General features: G+C 41.7%; 2 protein-coding genes across 2 annotated transcripts in view; both read left to right on the forward strand.

Annotated features, from left to right (window-relative positions):
* The window catches only part of LOC130200137 (cilia- and flagella-associated protein 251-like), a 281,786-nt gene extending 265,134 nt beyond the window's left edge, over positions 1 to 16,652 (forward strand). Inside the window, exons 4-7 of the mRNA XM_056424143.1 lie at positions 2,820 to 2,954; positions 13,863 to 13,997; positions 15,789 to 16,556; positions 16,600 to 16,652. Coding sequence (XP_056280118.1) covers positions 2,820 to 2,954; positions 13,863 to 13,997; positions 15,789 to 16,556; positions 16,600 to 16,652 — 1,091 coding nt within the window. The remainder of the gene's footprint in view (positions 1 to 2,819; positions 2,955 to 13,862; positions 13,998 to 15,788; positions 16,557 to 16,599) is intronic.
* Positions 5,414 to 9,243, forward strand: LOC130199433 (IgA FC receptor-like). Its single transcript, XM_056422919.1, has 2 exons — positions 5,414 to 7,435; positions 8,148 to 9,243. The coding sequence occupies exon 2, from the start codon at positions 8,168 to 8,170 to the stop codon at positions 8,540 to 8,542; it is 375 nt and encodes a 124-aa protein (XP_056278894.1). The 5' UTR covers positions 5,414 to 7,435; positions 8,148 to 8,167; the 3' UTR covers positions 8,543 to 9,243.
* Positions 16,653 to 17,966: the final 1,314 nt, after the last annotated feature.

A 17,966-nucleotide genomic window follows, 5' to 3' on the forward strand; every position in this document is an offset into this window, starting at 1 on the left:
AACCTGTTGCGCGTTGGGGTGATGATCAGATTCATCTGGCTGAATCCCTTTCACATTCTGCCGTGCTGCATGGTATCAGTCTAGTGCAGTTCATCAAGGGCCTGAGCTCGGCAGGTGTAGCATCGTCTACAGTGCTCTCCACAAAGTCTCGGAATGCATTTATTGCACTTACAGTCGGCAGCCTGAATCGTTGGCACAGTTCACTCACTTGCACCTCTCCGTAGCCAGGCGGCATGGTCTGAGCTGGTGGCCAGTTGTCGCGTTCCAGGACTTTCAGTTGAGCGAGCAAGTGAACATAGTCTGTGTCCAACTGGGCCTGCGAGGCTGCTCCACGAGATGATGCAGTAGTGAACATTCTATGGCTAAGGTTGTTGCTTAGACTCCGGAGAAATTGTTGATCCTTGTGTTTTGAAAACGGATAAATCCGAAATTGATGTACACACTTTGCAGCCCAGTTTTCCAGCTTTGCAATCTATCCATGGGTATGCGTCTTGTTTCCTCCGCCACATCTCCTCCGTCCATATATCTGGGAAAGGTGAGCTTGAGCTAGAGCTAGCCAGGGGAACGTTGCTAGCGCAGTTAACGTTGCTAGCATTATCCACGTCTTCAGGCGGCTCTTCTGGTGATGTAGTAGCTTCACTTGTAGCTGCTTCGGATTGCTAGCCTCTTTCTTCTTCTGAATTAAATTCTTTTTAGAAAGAAGTCGCAAAGAACGCGCGCGGATCGCGAGCTGGGGGTGTGTCAGTGACATTGACACTGTCATCACATCAAAGTTTGAGGAGCTGTCCAGATGCTGAAAGAGCGCCACCAGGCCAGGCATAAATTATGCCGTTCATTCCATTTAATTATATTCACGTACAGTATGTAGACACATATATATTAATAATTAGATGGTCATCCGCCTCCCAAAAACGTGAGTTATTAAAACGGAACGTTATCATATTGTTATGCAACAATCGTGCATTTATTTGGTTTCATAATCCCGAAACGTTTTGTTGAAAAATACCACCGAATCGTTGTTTTGCAGGACTCTGGCAGCCGTCTGCTTTTGCATCACGAGCGTGATGACGAATCATAATAGAAATAGATTGTATTTTTTATTATAATTACTGTGAAATGTATTATGTTGTCATTATGACAACACATACACACTTGCAACTGATAACACTGGCAATGATTTTTATATTTATTAGACTATTTAAAAAAAAAAAAAAAATCATGCTCCAAATAAGTGGGGGTACGGCGTACCCCCGCGTCCAACGCCCACTACACCACTGTCCATACATCAGCTCCCTCATAAATACAAAACTCTTATCTCTAACAGGACTACGTTATATATAGATTGGCAAAAAGGGCAAAACAGCGCCCCCCAGTGGACGAAATAAATAACTGCGTGACTTAGTGACTGGAAATTCTAAAGTTAACACAAAGGAAAAACACATAGCTGCTGACGACATCCATACATCAGCTCCTAAACATACCAAAACAGAATGTATACCAATTACCACTAGTTATACTATACGGGCAAAACATACGACAGGACGGCCGGAAGTGTCAAACCCCAATAGCGCCAAAGAAGCAATGAAACAAAAGATACCTGTTGCGTGTTTCTAAGATCGCCAAAAGATATATTTGAATCATCTCTTGACGATTTCAAAAACACACAACAGGCAGACACCGCGATCGCAACACAAACGGCGACACTTACAAAAACATAACAAAACAGTGAAAGACGAGGGAAAGACGGGGCTACGGAAGCTCGAGAGGAACAAAAGAGGCGAAACTCAGCCTCGGCAGAAAATATATTTTTTCAATAATTCTACTATATAAAATGAATTCAAATAAAATGCACACACACTCAACCGTTGACAAACAAACAAAACGCAACACAATACATAAACAACAAGAAATCATGAAGTGCACTTTGAACTCTGTTACACTTGCTTACATTTTCTTTATGAATAAAGATGAATTATTATATGGCAACAAAGGTACAAGCGTTCTGATTGGCTAATGGGCCACTTCGTTGCACGACATGAGACCAACAGCCAACTATCCAGCGTCAGTATTACAGCCAAACAAACGGTAAATAACAATGTTCGAAAACACGTGGTGCTTGTTGTCAAATCTAAGAGCCAATCAGCTCTCTGATGTGGCCACGGCCAGCCGTTGGTTTCCCAGCATGCAACGGGGCGCTGACAGCAGCGCGAGCTGTAAGTAGACAGACCCGAGTGGAGTCAACGGTTTTCTGTGAGTTCGTGAAAATGTGAAACGTCGAAGTCCGAGGAGGAACGTTGCAGTTTAATAGAGGAGCGCGAGCGCCAACGGAAACGACTGGACGCCATTTTCAACCCAGAAGTTACAACGAGCAGGTTGGTTCTCTTTGTTTCTTTATCACTTTAACCTGATGGAACCAGTTCTGGAGGAAGTATTCACATCATGTACTGAGGTAGAGTTCCAGGTACTGCAGTACGTAAACACGTCCATACCTTTTTACTCTGATACATCACAAAGGTACTCGTTACCTCAGAGGTACATATTGTACTTGTTACTGTACTACTGCTAATATAAAACTGACTTATTGAAGGGACTGTTGTGTTCAAGCTCCTGCAAATTCACATTTATTTAGCCTGATATTAATTGCTTAGACTTGTTAAATATTTCCACTCTGAACTGATATTACTGTTACACTTCACTTATTTAGCTTCATATTTATTGCTTATACTGTGAATGTTTCCACTCTGTTTCTGATATAAGACATTTTTCTAGCTTCTTATTCATTTCTGAGACTGTTAAATAAGTGACACAGTTGTCTCCAGGAGAAATGCTGAGGCCGTTGGTGAAGCAGCACGTGGACGAGGTCGTCGACGAGGCGTTTGGGCTGTTGGACACGTTGACAGCAGCGTATGAGGACATCGTTTCTCGTTTAGGAGAACATGAGCTACACACATCAGGTTGGTGCCGCTTCACAATTGTTTGGTTTCCAGCTCTCCTCTGATCTCATTCATCAGGGAGGAACTTTAAACACCTCACGGTCCTCGAGTCAAACTGGTGACGGGATCTGCACCTGGAGATCTCTTGGGACGGTCTTCAAAACGGCCAGAATAACTTCTGGAGGAGCAAACCGGCCGTAAAGTGATCAAACTGACGTAAAGTGATCCAACTCCCATAAAGTGTCAAACTGCCGTAAAACGAAATAACTGCTGTAAAGTGATCAAACTCCCATAAAGTGTTCAAACTGCTGTAAAGTGATCAAACTCCCATAAAGTGATCAAACTGCCGTAAAGTGATCAGGGTGTCCGCGGGTCCTTAAAAAGTCTTAAATTGCTTTTCCTAAAAATAAGGCCTTAAAAAGTCTTAAATTGTCTTAAATTCAGATTGGATTGGTCTTAAATTTTTTGGGTGTCATGTCATTACGAATATGAGGCAATCTGTTCCGCCAGGTCCGTATTTTGCTCCGGTTGCTCTGCGGTGTCTCTGGTGTCACCGGGGCCACGCCCCTTCTCTTAAAGGGGCCCCAGATTCGGTCCTATCAATCCCCTACAACGTGAAGCATCGGCTACTTTAGAAAACATGGGGGGGATGCAAGTTCAACAACGGCTTGAAAAGAACGAGTGTTTCTGGTCACGGTCGGTGAAATGCTTCTGAAGCTGCGTTATGTGTCGGGAGACTTTCCAGCGGTGGAATCTCACGAGCAGAGCAAGAAGCACAGAGACTAGCGAAGGCCGCCAGCAGCCAGCGGGCTAGCTGCTGCTCCGCCGCTAGCTCCTGCTCCGCCGCCAGCAACGACGTCAACGCTACAACGCTGGAGGTCACCGGAGGAAATCCAGCGCCGTGCAACAAAGAGCTCATCACCGAAGACCAACAGGGCGGCGCGTTCTTCATTCTGTTCCACGAGTCTCTGGACCAGACCACCGCGAGCAGACAGCTGGACTTCATGTGCGTTATTGGTGACATGACCAGGTCCCGTCAGGATCCTGTGGAGCTCATGGGCCATGACACCAGGACCTACTTCAGCACCTCAAAGTAAGTCTAACATAAATATATATGTATTAACTAACCTCATGTATATGAGTATGTGTTTCATATAGTTAAGCTTTACTCGTGTGTCAAGTTAATAACAGCTATGCATAGGCGCACTACACATTAATTAGACTAATTAAAAATAGTTTTAGAATGGTAGTAAGTAGAGTGGTGTTTACCTGCCAATATGTCTACATAGTGTTCACTAGGCTCAAGGGATGGCTCACGTTGCTTAATTTGTAAAAATAGTTTTCATTCATATTTATCCAGTCTGACATTAATCTGAAGTGGTGGTGTCATGAAGAGATGTGGTGACTGTTGTTTGGCTAATGTCTGCCTTTTTTCGTTCTTTTTTCCAGGAGAATGGACCAAATGTCAACTGGAAGTTTTTATATTAATACAGTTTGAAAAGGATTGTTTTCCTAGTATATTCACAAAAGCTCAGGAGTAGACATGAACCTGTGAACACACATCCATCACATAGAGACATGAGAACTCACTCACTCACACACACACACACACACACACACACATACATTCTATTATGTAAATGAATTTGCAATTTAAAAGCAGCTGGAATTGTTATTTATGTTATTTTATAGATTTTTTTTGTTCAAAAGGAACTATGTTGCCCGTATTTTTAAAATATATTTACTTGATGTTATAAGCATTTGTTCATGGGACTTAAATGTTCTGAAAATGTATTAATAAATATAATTTACAACAGCAATGACATTTGTGTTATCCTTTTGCATTACACCAAACTGTTAATTTTGAACAGACATCAGTGTGTTTACTTTGAATTAATTAATTTAGATTAATGTATATTTCCATCGTAAGTTAGGTCTTAAATTTTATTTAGACGTGGTCTTAAAAAGTCTTAAATTTCACTGGTTTATTCCTGTAGACACCCTGAGTGATCAAACTGCCATAAAGTGATCAAACTGCTGTAAAGTGATCAAACTACTGTAAAGTGAAATAACTGCCGTAAAGTGATCAAAATGCTGTAATGTGAAATAACTGCCGTAAAGTGATCAAACTGCCGTAAAGTGATCAAACTGCTGTAAAGTGAAATAACTGCCGTAAATTGATCAAACTGCCATAAAGTGATCAAACTGCTGTAAAGTGATCAAACTGCCGTAGAGTGATCAAACTGACCTAAAGTGATCAAACTGACGTATTGATCTGTGTTCTGCAGCCTCTCTTCCCGTTCTTTGAAGCTGTGATCGAAGGGTTGAACTGGAGGAGCTCTTCAGGGGGAAGAGGAACCAGCGTTGAGTGCAGCAATGCTGGTCCTTTGGTCTGATTCATGTTTCTGAAGGACCACAAACAACTTTCTTGAATGATGAAAAGATTAGTCTTACTCATGGTGTTACTCATGGTATTACTCATGGTATTATTTATGGTATTTTTGTAGTTTGGCTTCTAGAAATGTTACTTTCTTGATTCTCTTAGTTCTGACTTTGTCCTCGTGGTTGAATTCACTTATTGTAAGTCGCTCTGGATAAAAGCGTCTGCTAAATGACATGTGATGTAACAGTTATGTATTGATAGAGCCCATTCTGCTAGATTTATATTAGTGTTTAGTTACATAATGAATTATGTAAAAAGGGGGATTGATGATATAAAACTGAATTATTGAAGGGACGATTGTGTTCAAGCTCCTGCAAATTCAGAATAACATCACAAAGCAGATGGAATATGTGTCTGATAATAAATATTATGACTCTCAAAGCTAGGTACTCGCCTCACACAAACGCAACACACACTTGTTATCACGTTGTTACAATGAGAGAGGGGGACGAGGGCCCCCTCCTGTGAGAAAGGGGTGTGGGGGGGTGCAGCAGATCCGAGGTCAGGATGACTTCACATGTGGGGGCATGGAGGCCCGTACGTGGAAAGGGAGGCCGAGTTGTTTTGGGTTTTCAACTAGTGCCGACCGGAGAGGACTCCGCTGTGATTGCTATCGCATCGAACTTGTATTTGACGCGTGATCAGAGAATAAATTCTCCCGTTGGAAAGGAGAGAACGAGAGAAGGTCGTACTTTACCACACCTCCAATTTTGATAGACGCTAACACTACACCTCAGAGGTACATGAACGTTTTACTGTACGACACCTCAGAGGTACATATTGTACTTTCAGATGATTTCACTTCTGATTTTTTCATGTTCTCCCTCAAAACCCTGACCTCATTCATTAATAAACCTATTGAATATTAAAGTTCAATATGAGATTCTTAAGATGTATAAATTAGAGATGCACCGATCAGGTTTTTTGTGCCGATCACTGAAATCAGTATCTGCCGATCACCGATCACGGTGTCGATTGAAGCATTCTATTTATTGTGTAGCATTATTAAAATGTCCTAATTGATACATTAAAATTGTTTGATTGCTATTGTAGGGGATTTCAGATATGTATGGAACACATCTGCATTATTCATTTCCTGGAACTCTTGGGGAAATCTATAGACAGGACTTTTTTTAACATACAAAAGTCTGACTTATTTTTATAAACTCTTCCTTGGTACAGTAAAAATGTTTCAATGTTAGCATCATTTAAGCTAAATCTCAGAAACAATCTATAAAGATACTAAATCAGTTCATTGTTTACTTTTATATGCTAGTGTATGATTTGTCGACATCTTATTTTGAAAAACGGATGTTGTTTCACGTGGTTCTTTCCGCTAACTTTGCAAAACCGGATGTTGTCACATAAATCCTTCCGCTAACGTTATCAAAACCCTCGCGCGCTCCGGATCGAATGCGTTTACCGTGAACATCAGTCTATAGGGGCTCAGACATGGAAGTGTCGGCTGAGTCGACCGTTTTGAGAACGCCGATCAAAACCGAAAATGGCAATATCGGCCGATATGGATCGGCGCCGATCATATCGGTGCATCCCTAGTATCAGTGGCGGCTGGTGAATTTTCTTTGGGGGGGGGGGGCGCAGTTTAAATATCACTCAACAATGAGAAGAAAAGAGGTTTTGAGTAGAATATTGTAAAAAACAAAGCTTTATTTAAAGAACACAGCGTGCTCAACACTGTCCAACAACAACTATCAACACACTGTGACTTTGGGCATGAGAGGTTCAGAGCAGCTTTAAGGAACATTGGGTTGGGTTTCAGAGGTTTGCAAAATAAAAGAGTTTCACCCTCACATGAAAGAGGTTCAGAGCAGAATAGAGTCAGAAAGAGATCACATGTTACATTGGGTGACAGAGCAGACCCACTACTGTAAAGACAAGTAGCCTCCTCTCTTTAAAGTGGTCACTTTACTCTCAGGTTAAAGTCAATCATGTCTGTAACCAGCCTGTTTCCATTATTCTTGAGGGAATGTGTCTGTTTTTCAGAACTTCTTCGTTGTGTTTCGATGCCAGTTCGGTCTCCTTCTCCTGACTAAACAAGGTTAGCTTCAGGCTGTTAGCGAGTTAGCTCCATGCTCTTAGCTAGATAACTGCAGCAAGATTCGTGCTTTACACTTGTCTGCAGCTCTTTAGATCCCTCACCCTGTTGTAGTCCAGAGAGTTTCAGTCCCTTTGGAACAACAGACGGGAAATTAAACAGCGCATTACTCACTGAGCCTCCAGCTGACAGCTCCGTTAGCAACCTGCTCCCGTAGCTCCGTGGAGCTCTCTGGCTGAGGGAACGCCGGTCTCTGATCTGCCGAATAGTCCAATCACGTGAAATAATAAAACGATGTCATTGGCCAATGAGCGCACATTTTTGCGACCCAAGATTCACGTTTCATCCGCCAATGAGAAGCCGTCCTTACCGAAACGACCGTGAAATGTTTGCTGCTGCCGTACACACACGTTAGACCAGCGCCTCGAAAATGGGGAGGGGCTTCTCTCCGTGATAATGAGTGGCGATATATTATATTTTTTCACATTAACTTAAGTGGTTGTTGACAGGCTGACGGTCTCCCACACACATTTAGCGCGTCAACACGGTATATTTACTATTTAAATGATTTGGCATATAATGTTTTTTGACAGGATGTATTTTTTTTCTTCTTTTTTTTTTTTCATCTCAAAATTTTTAGAGGGGCGGCGCCCTAGCGCCCCCTATGGACGAACCGCCACTGCCTAGTATAAATGTATTTTATTATTCTCCACAGACGTCCAGCGGCAGTTGGTGATGAAACAAGAGGTTCCCCCTGAACAGCAGGACTGGAGCTCCAGTCTGGACCAGGAAGACCCAGAGCCTCCAGAACCTCCACACATTAAAGAGGAGCAGGAGGACCCAGAGCCTCCACACATTAAAGAGGAGCAGGAGGACCCAGAGCCTCCACACATTAAAGAGGAGCAGGAGGACCCAGAGCCTCCACACATTAAAGAGGACCAGGAGGACCCAGAGCCTCCACACATTAAAGAGGAGCAGGAGGACCCAGAGCCTCCACACATTAAAGAGGAGCAGGAGGACCCAGAGTCTCCACACATTAAAGAGGAGCAGGAGAACCCAGAGCCTCCACACATTAAAGAGGAGCAGGAGGACCCAGAGCCTCCACATTAAAGAGGAGCAGGAGGACCCAGAGCCTCCACACATTAAAGAGGAGCAGGAGGACCCAGAGCCTCCACACATTAAAGAGGAGCAGGAGAACCCAGAGCCTTCAAACATTAAAGAGGAGCAGGAGGACCCAGAGTCTCCACACATTAAAGAGGAGCAGGAGAACCCAGAGCCTCCACACATTAAAGAGGAGCAGGAGGACCCAGAGTCTCCACACATTAAAGAGGAGCAGGAGGACCCAGAGCCTCCACACATTAAAGCGGAGCAGGAGGACCCAGAGCCTCCACACATTAAAGAGGAGCAGGAGGACCAGGAGAACCCAGAGCCTCCACACATTAAAGAGGAGCAGGAGGACCCAGAGCCTCCACACATTAAAGCGGAGCAGGAGGACCCAGAGCCTCCACACATTAAAGAGGAGCAGGAGGACCAGGAGAACCCAGAGCCTCCACACATTAAAGAGGAGCAGGAGGACCCAGAGTCTCCACACATTAAAGAGGAGCAGGAGGACCCAGAGCCTCCACACATTAAAGAGGAGCAGGATGAACTCAGGATCAGTCAGGAGGGAGAGCAGCTTCAAAAGCTGGAGGAGGCTGGAATCAAGTTCTCATTCACCCCTGTAAAGAGTCAATATGATGATGAGGAAGCTCAGCTCTCAAAGTCCATAAAAACTGACAAAAGAGAGGCAGAACATTTGAAAACAGAAGCAGACGGAGGAAGTCAGATCCAGATCAGATCCAGATAGTCCTTTACAACCAACTGCTGATGAGACGTCACAATCCTCTGAATGTGAGACTGATAACAGTGACGATTGGAAGGAGACTCAGGAACCTCAGTCATGTTTAAACCCTTTGGAAAACAATGAAGTCCCTGTAGGTGACATGGACTGTGGTACTGGAAACGCATCAATTAGCTCTTCTCAATATGCTGGAAGCTTTGGCCAAAAGAGACATCCGAAGAGACACTCTGGAGCCAAAACAGGAGTGACCAGTTCTTCAGTTTGTGGTAAAACATTCAGACAACTGCAACCTCTGATACAACACTCAACTGTTCATACAGGTGAGAAACTATTCAGTTGTTCAGTTTGTGGTAAAACATTCAGCCGAGCACGCAATCTAAAACGACACTCAACTGTTCATACTGGAGAGAAACTATTCAGTTGTTCATTTTGTGTTCAAACATTCAGCCGGGCACGCTATCTGAAACGACACTCAACTGTCCACACAGGGGAGAAACTATTCAGTTGTTCAGTTTGTGGTAAAACATTCAGACAAGCACTTAATCTAAGACGACACTCAACTGTTCATACAGGAAAGAAACTATTCAGTTCAGTTTGTGGTAAAACATTCAGACAACTGCAACCTCTGAAACAACACTCAACTGTTCATACAGAAGAGAAACTATTCAGTTGTTCAGTTTGTGGTAAAACATTCAGACAAGCAGACAATCTAAAACGACACTCAGCTGTTCATACAGGAGAGAAACTATTCAGTTGTTCAGTTTGTGGTAAAACATTCAGACAAGCAGGCACTCTGAAACTACACTCAACTGTTCATACAGGAGAGAAACTATTCAGTTGTTCAGTTTGTGGTAAAACATTCAGACAAGCAGGCAATCTGAAACAACACTCAGCTGTTCATACAGGAGAGAAACTATTCAGTTGTTTAGTTTGTGGTAAAACATTCAGACAAGCAGGCAATCTGAAACTACACTCAACTGTTCATACAGGAGAGAAACTATTCAGTTGTTCAGTTTGTGGTAAAACATTCAGACAAGCAGGCAATCTGAAACTACACTCAACTGTTCATACTGGAGAGAAACTATTCAGTTGTTCAGTTTGTGGTAAAACATTCAGTCATGCAGGCGATCTAAAACGACACTCAGCTGTTCATACTGGAAAAATAAATTAGCGTTCAGTTTTCTATAAAAGATTCCCTCTTCTCCGTGATTTATAAAGAAATCACAATTGCATTTTTGAGGTCATCAGAAATAAATGAGACATTGTTGTTGTTGATGTTAGCAGAGTTGATGTTCATGATAAGGTTGAAGAAGTGTTCTTGCTTGTGTTGCTGCAAGTCTTAAACCTATATGATATATATTTTTATGTATATACGTAAATCTATATTTTTTTATATATATTTCTATATATATATATTTAAATATAAATAGAGAGATTTATTCAAAAACAAATTCCTTTATATATATATAGTGTATGTATTTTGTTCAGATTATTTCTTTACGTTTCTTTATTTAATTTTTTTGCCCTTTATTTCTGTTAATTTTTGCTAGTTATTATTGACAATGTGAAACTGTTTAAAGACAAAATACTTGCAACGTCGATATCGCTGCTTCCACAACTTCCGGCTATGGCTCGGGTCAGCTGACCCTGAACTGGCCAATCAGAAGTGCCTCTCTGTGGTAAATCCCGGGTTGTTTTGATAGGGACGCACAGTGCTGAGCGGTTCACACCAGAGAGACCGCAGGGAGACATGACGGTGGAGACCTCCGGAAGAGGTGGTATTGTAAAAGTATGACTCCTTCATGATTTAACTATAATATTCTGATGTACCTGGCTTAATGTTTTTATTGTTTTGACTCATCTTTATCTATTATTATCTATTTTTTTATTGTGTTTTTATGTAAAGCCTCAATGTACTTTATTTACATGCTTAACCCTTGTGTTGCCTTCGGGTCAATTTGACCCGATTCAATGTTTAATGTCGGTGTTCTTTCGGGAGTCAACAAACAAACATAAAGTACCTCACACTTAAACTTGGAAAACAATATTAATTCTAATAATTTTCTGGAGATTTTAATAGCTGGTGTCATATTGACCTCAAGGGTAAAATATGTTAGTAAATATAAAGGTAACAGGAGGGTTAAACATTGAATCGGGTCATATTGACCCGAAGGCAACACAAGGGTTAAAGTTAAGTTTATGTTCATAAACACATTATGATAAACACAGTATTTTTGACACAGCTGAAGCTGAAGTTTTGTGATGGTCTAAAAATAAGTGATATTGTGACCCTGCAGTCCAGTAGTCATATCGAGGACCACACGTTTTCCTTGATTTTTCTCGGGGATGCCACTCGCAGCTTTGCCTGTGTAAATCTTTAGATTCTGTAGATAACAATGCAAAATGAGAATCCCCTAAAGCTCACATGATTGGGAGAGGAGCTGGCTGTCACTGTGTTGGCTGACAGTGCACATATGCAGGGTTTTTCCTGCATAGAGAAAATTTGGGCGCGCGCCTTAGCCGTTTTCCCGAGCGCCTAAGGCAAAAAAAGTCTGAGATGGAAGAAAAAAAAGAAATCATCACGTGCATGTCAGCAAATATATTCTCAATAGTATGTTTCAAGTAGGCTACAGCCGAACCCTCGTTCTGTTTTGATCAAGAGTAATCGAGTTAATAAGCGTGTCTTCTTGTCTGATCAATACGCAACTGAGGCGAATGGACAGAGCGGCCAGCTGCTGATCACTCAACAGCCCGACGTGCACGAATACACCTGGACTATATAGGGATGCACCGATCTGATCGGCGCCGATCCATATCGGCCGATATTCCCATTATCGGTTTTGATCGGCGTTCTCAAAACGGCTTATCAAACTTGGCCGATCAGATGACGTAACATCTGCGAGAAAAACTATCAGACGTTTCAATCGCGGCGCATCGCAACAGAGACGATGCGCCCTGCGAGGGCCGCGGAGTGAGAGGTCCACGAGGGGATCCTCCCCACCGAGCGGCGTCCCCGTCCCCAGAGTTGAATCTCTGGGTCAACTCAGCCGACTCACATGTCTGAGCCCCTTGAGACTGATGCTCACGGTAAACACATTCGATCGGGAGCAAAGAGGGTTTTGATAAAATTAGCGGAAGGATTTAAGTGGCATCATCCGGTTTTGCAAAGTTAGCGGAAAGTACCACGTGAAACAACATCCGTTTATCAAAATAAGATGTCGACAAATCATACACGAACATATAAAAGAAAACCATGAACTGATTTTGTATCTTTATAGATCGTTTCTGAGATTTAGCTGAAATTATGCTCACATTAAAACATTTTTACTGTACCAAGGAAGAGTTTATAAAAATAAGTCAGACTTTTGTATGTTAAAAAAGTCCTGTAAATAGATTTCCCCAAGAGTTCCAGGAAATGAATGATGCAGATGTGTTCCATACATATCTGAAATCTCCTATAATAGCAATCAAACAATTTTAATGTATCAATTAGGAAATTTTTCAAAGTAAAAGTCCGAAATGTTTAAAGAAATCTGTAATTTCTTTAATGTTTGAGGTGCTTTATATATGTATTTCCTCATAGTCCGAGGCAATAATGCTACACAATAAATAGAATGCTTCAATCAACACCGTGATCGGTATTATCGGATCGGCAGATACTGATTTCAGTGATCGGTGATCGGCACCAAAAAACGTGATCGGTGCATCTCTAATTGTCAATCTATTAGCCGATCTATTTTAGCAAAATGATTTCCTCAAGCATTGCCTCCATTATTTATGGGGAAAAAAGAAGAAAAAATACATAGATGTCTGCTAATTACGGTGATATAGTAATAGAGGCCGTGCGCGCACAGCGCTAAAAATTGTTTTTGGGAGCACCGAAGACCCATTTTGACCCAGGAAAAACCCTGCATATGATTTCAGTTTTGGCTCTAATTATTGCTTTATAATCTTATTTTTATAACCGGGTCGAAACCGACCCTAACAACACAAAGGTCATAATTTCAACCAGAGCATTTCATAATTTAGTGAAACAAAATGTTTTTATTTTGTTGAAATAGAGGTTCCTGACAAAGTCAAAAAGCCTTGATGCAAATAAACAAATTTATGTGGTTCTTTTATGCATTTAAAACCTAAAACGGGTCGGTGCCGACCCTTACACAAGAGGAAGGTTAAACTGATGGAACCAGTTCTGGAGGAAGTATTCACATCATGTACTGAGGTAGAGTTCCAGGTACTGCAGTACGTAAACACGTCCATAACTTTTTACTCTGATACATCACAAAGGTACTCGTTACCTCAGAGGTACATATTGTACTTGTTCCTGTACTACTGCTAATATAAAACTGACTTATTGAAGGGACTGTTGTGTTCAAGCTCCTGCAAATTCACATTTATTTAGCCTGATATTAATTGCTTAGACTTGTTAAATATTTCCACTCTGAACTGATATTACTGTTACACTACACTTAGCTTCATATTTATTGCTTATATTGTTAATGTTTCCACTCTGTTTCTGACATAAGACATTTTTCTAGCTTCTTATTCATTTCTGAGACTGTTAAATAAGTGACACACAGTTGTCTCCAGGAGAAATGCTGAGGCCGTTGGTGAAGCAGCACGTGGACGAGGTCGTCGACGAGGCGTTTGGGCTGTTGGACACGTTGACAGCAGCGTATGAGGACATCGTTTCTCGTTTAGGAGAACATGAGCTACACACATCAGGTTGGTGCCGCTTCACGATTGTTCCCGGTCTTCGTGCTCGTTTCACGGCTTCAAGTCACATTTGGTCCGTTTCCAGCTCGTCAGCTGCAGTGAGCGAGACTTTTGGTGGATCTGATTGGTTTCCAGCTCTCCTCTGATCTCATTCATCAGGGAGGAACTTTAAACACCTCACGGTCCTAGAGTCAAACCGGTGACGGGATCTGCACCTGGAGATCTCTTGGGACGGTCTTCAAAACGGCCAGAACAACTTCTGGAGGAGCAAACCGGCCGTAAAGTGATCAAACTGACGTAAAGTGATCAAACTGCCGTAAAATGAAATAACTGCTGTAAAGTGATCAAACTCCCATAAAGTGATCAAACTGCCGTAAAGTGATCAAACTCCCATAAAGTGATCAAAGTCCCGTAAAGTGAAATAACTGCCGTAAAGTGAAATAACTGCCATAAAGTGATCAAACTGACGTATTGATATGTGTTCTGCAGCCTCTCTTCTCGTTCTTTGAAGCTGTGATGAAAGGGTTGAACTGGAGGAGCTCTTCAGGGGGAAGAGGAACCAGCGTTGAGTGCAGCAATGCTGGTCCTTTGGTCTGATTCATGTTTCTGAAGGACCACAAACAACTTTCTTTAATGATGAAAAGATTAGTCTTACTTATGGTATTACTCATGGTGTTACTCATGGTATTACTCATGGTGTTACTCATGGTATTACTCATGGTGTTACTCATGGTATACTCATGGTATACTCATGGTATTACTCATGGTATTACTCATGGTGTTACTCATGGTATTACTCATGGTGTTACTCATGGTATACTCGTGGTATTACTCATGGTATTACTCATGGTGTTACTCATCATGGTATTACTCATGGTATTACTCATGGTGTTACTCATGGTATTACTCATGGTGTTCTTTATCGTATTTTTGTAGTTTGGCTTCTAGAAATGTTACTTTCTTGATTCTCTTAGTTCTGACTTTGTCCTCGTGGTTGAATTCACTTATTGTAAGTCGCTCTGGATAAAAGCGTCTGCTAAATGACATGTGATGTCCCAGTTATGTATTGATAGAGCCCATTCTGCTAGATTTATATTAGTGTTTAGTTACATAATGAATTATGTAAAAGGGGGGATTGATATAAAACTGAATTTTTGAAGGGACGATTGTGTTCAAGCTCCTGCAAATTCAGAATAACATCACATAGCAGATGGAATATGTGTCTGATAATAAATATTATGACTGCCTCTCAAAGCTAGGTACTTGCCTCACACAAACGCAACACACACTTGTTATCACGTTGTTACAATGAGAGAGGGGGACGAGGGCCCCCTCCTGTGAGAAAGGGGTGTGGGGGGGTGCAGCAGATCCTTGGTCAGGATGACTTCACATGTGGGGGCATGGAGGCCCGTACGTGGAAAGGGAGGCCGAGTTGTTTTGGGTTTTCAACTAGTGCCGACCGGAGAGGACTCCGCTGTGATTGCTATCGCATCGAACTTGTATTTGACTCGTGATCAGAGAATAAATTCTCCCGTTGGAAAGGAGAGAACGAGAGAAGGTCGTACTTTACCACACCTCCAATTTTGATAGACGCTAACACTACACCTCAGAGGTACATGAACGTTTTACTGTACGACACCTCAGAGGTACATATTGTACTTTCAGATGATTTCACTTCCGAGTTTATTTTTTCATGTTCTCCCTCAAAACCCTGACCTCATTCATTAATAATCCTATTGAATATTAGAGTTCAATATGAGATTCTTAAGATGTATAAATGTATTTTATTATTCTCCACAGACGTCCAGCAGCAGTTGGTGATGAAACAAGAGGTTCCCCCTGAACAGCAGGACTGGAGCTCCAGTCTGGACCAGGAAGACCCAGAACCTCCACACATTAAAGAGGAGCAGGAGGACCAGGAGAACCCAGAGCCTCCACACATTAAAGAGGAGCAGGAGGACCAGGAGAACCCAGAGCCCCCAAACATTAAAGAGGAGCAGGAGGACCAGGAGAACCCAGAGCCTCCACACATTAAAGAGGAACAGGAGGACCAGGAGAACCCAGAGCCTCCACACATTAAAGAGGAACAGGAGGACCAGGAGAACCCAGAGCCTCCACACATTAAAGAGGAACAGGAGGACCAGGAGGACCCAGAGCCTCCACACATTAAAGAGGAGCAGGAGGACCCTGAGCCTCCACACATTAAAGAGGAGCGGGATGAACTCAGGATCAGTCAGGAGGGAGAGCAGCTTCAAAAGCTGGAGGAGGCTGGAATCAAGTTCTCATTCACCCCTGTAAAGAGTCAATATGATGATGAGGAAGCTCAGCTCTCAAAGTCCATAAGAACCGACAAAAGAGAGGCAGAACATTTGAAAACAGAAGCAGACGGAGAGGAAGTCAGATCCAGATCAGATGCAGATAGTCCTTTACAACCAACTGCTGATGAGACGTCACAATCCTCTGAATGTGAGACTGATAACAGTGACGATTGGAAGGAGACTCAGGAACCTCAGTCACGTTTAAACCCTTTGGAAAACAATGAAGGCCCTGTAGGTGACATGGACTGTGGTACTGGAAACACATCAATTAGCTCTTCTCAATATGATGGAAGCTTTGGCCAAAAGAGACATCCGAAGAGACACTCTGGAGCCACAACAGGAGTGACCAGTTCTTCAGTTTGTGGTGAAACATTCAGACAAGTGCAACCTCTGAAACAACACTCAACTGTTCATACAGGAGAGAAACTATTCAGTTGTTCAGTTTGTGGTAAAACATTCAGACAAGCAGGCGATCTAAAACGACACTCAACTGTTCATACAGGAGAGAAACTATTCAGTTGTTCAGTTTGTGGTAAAACATTCAGACAAGCAGTCAATCTAAAACGACACTCAACTGTTCATACAGGAGAGAAACTATTCAGTTGTTCAGTTTGTGGTAAAACATTCAGTCAAGCAGGCAGTCTGAAACGACACTCAGCTGTTCATACAGGAGAGAAATTATTCAGTTGTTCAGTTTGTGGTAAAACATTCAGCCGAGCAGGCAATCTGAAACGACACTCAGCTGTTCATACTGGAAAAACAAATTAGCGTTCAGGTTTCTATAAAAGATTCCCTCTTCTCCGTGATTTAAAAAGAAATCACAATTGCATTGTTGAGGTCATCAGAAATAAATGAGACATTGTTGTTGTTGATGTTAGCAGAGTTGATGTTCATGATAAGGTTGAAGAAGTGTTCTTGCTTGTGTTGCTGCAAGTCTTAAACCTATATGATATATATTTATATGTATATACGTAAATCTATATTTTTTTATATATAAATATATATTTCTATATATATATATATTTAAATATAAATAGAGAGATTTATTTAAAAACAAATTCCTTTATATATATATATAGTGTATGTATTTTGTTTAGATTATTTCTTTACGTTTCTTTATTTAATTTTTTTGGCTTTTATTTCTGTTAATTTTTGCTAGTTATTATTGACAATGTGAAACTGTTTAAAGACAAAATACTTGCAATGTCGATATCGCTGCTTCCACAACTTCCGGCTATGGCTCCGGTCAGCTGACCCTGAACTGGCCAATCAGAAGTGCCTCTCTGTGGTAAATCCCGGGTTGTTTTGATAGGGACGCACAGTGCTGAGCGGTTCACACCAGAGAGACCGCGGGGAGACATGACGGTGGAGACCTCCATAAGAGGTGGTATTGTAAAAGTATTTCTCCTTCATGATTTAACTATAATATTCTGATGTACCTGGCTTAATGTTTTTATTGTTTTGACTCGTCTTTATTTATTATTATTTATTTTTGTATTGTGTCTTTATGTAAAGCCTCAATGTACTTTATTTACATGCTTAAAGTTAAGTTTATGATAATAAACACATTATTATAAACACAGTATTTTTGACACAGCTGAAGCTGAAGTTTTGTGATGGTCTAAAAATAATAATCAAATACTCTGCTTTAAATGATAAT

This window comes from Pseudoliparis swirei, chromosome 9, assembly GCF_029220125.1.
Source record: "Pseudoliparis swirei isolate HS2019 ecotype Mariana Trench chromosome 9, NWPU_hadal_v1, whole genome shotgun sequence".
NCBI classification, from domain to species: domain Eukaryota; kingdom Metazoa; phylum Chordata; class Actinopteri; order Perciformes; family Liparidae; genus Pseudoliparis; species Pseudoliparis swirei.

Coding starts and splice junctions, on each gene's coding strand:
- LOC130199433 (XM_056422919.1), top strand. CDS start 8,168: ATGAAACAAGAGGTTCCCCCTGAACAGCAGGACTGGAGCTCCAGTCTG.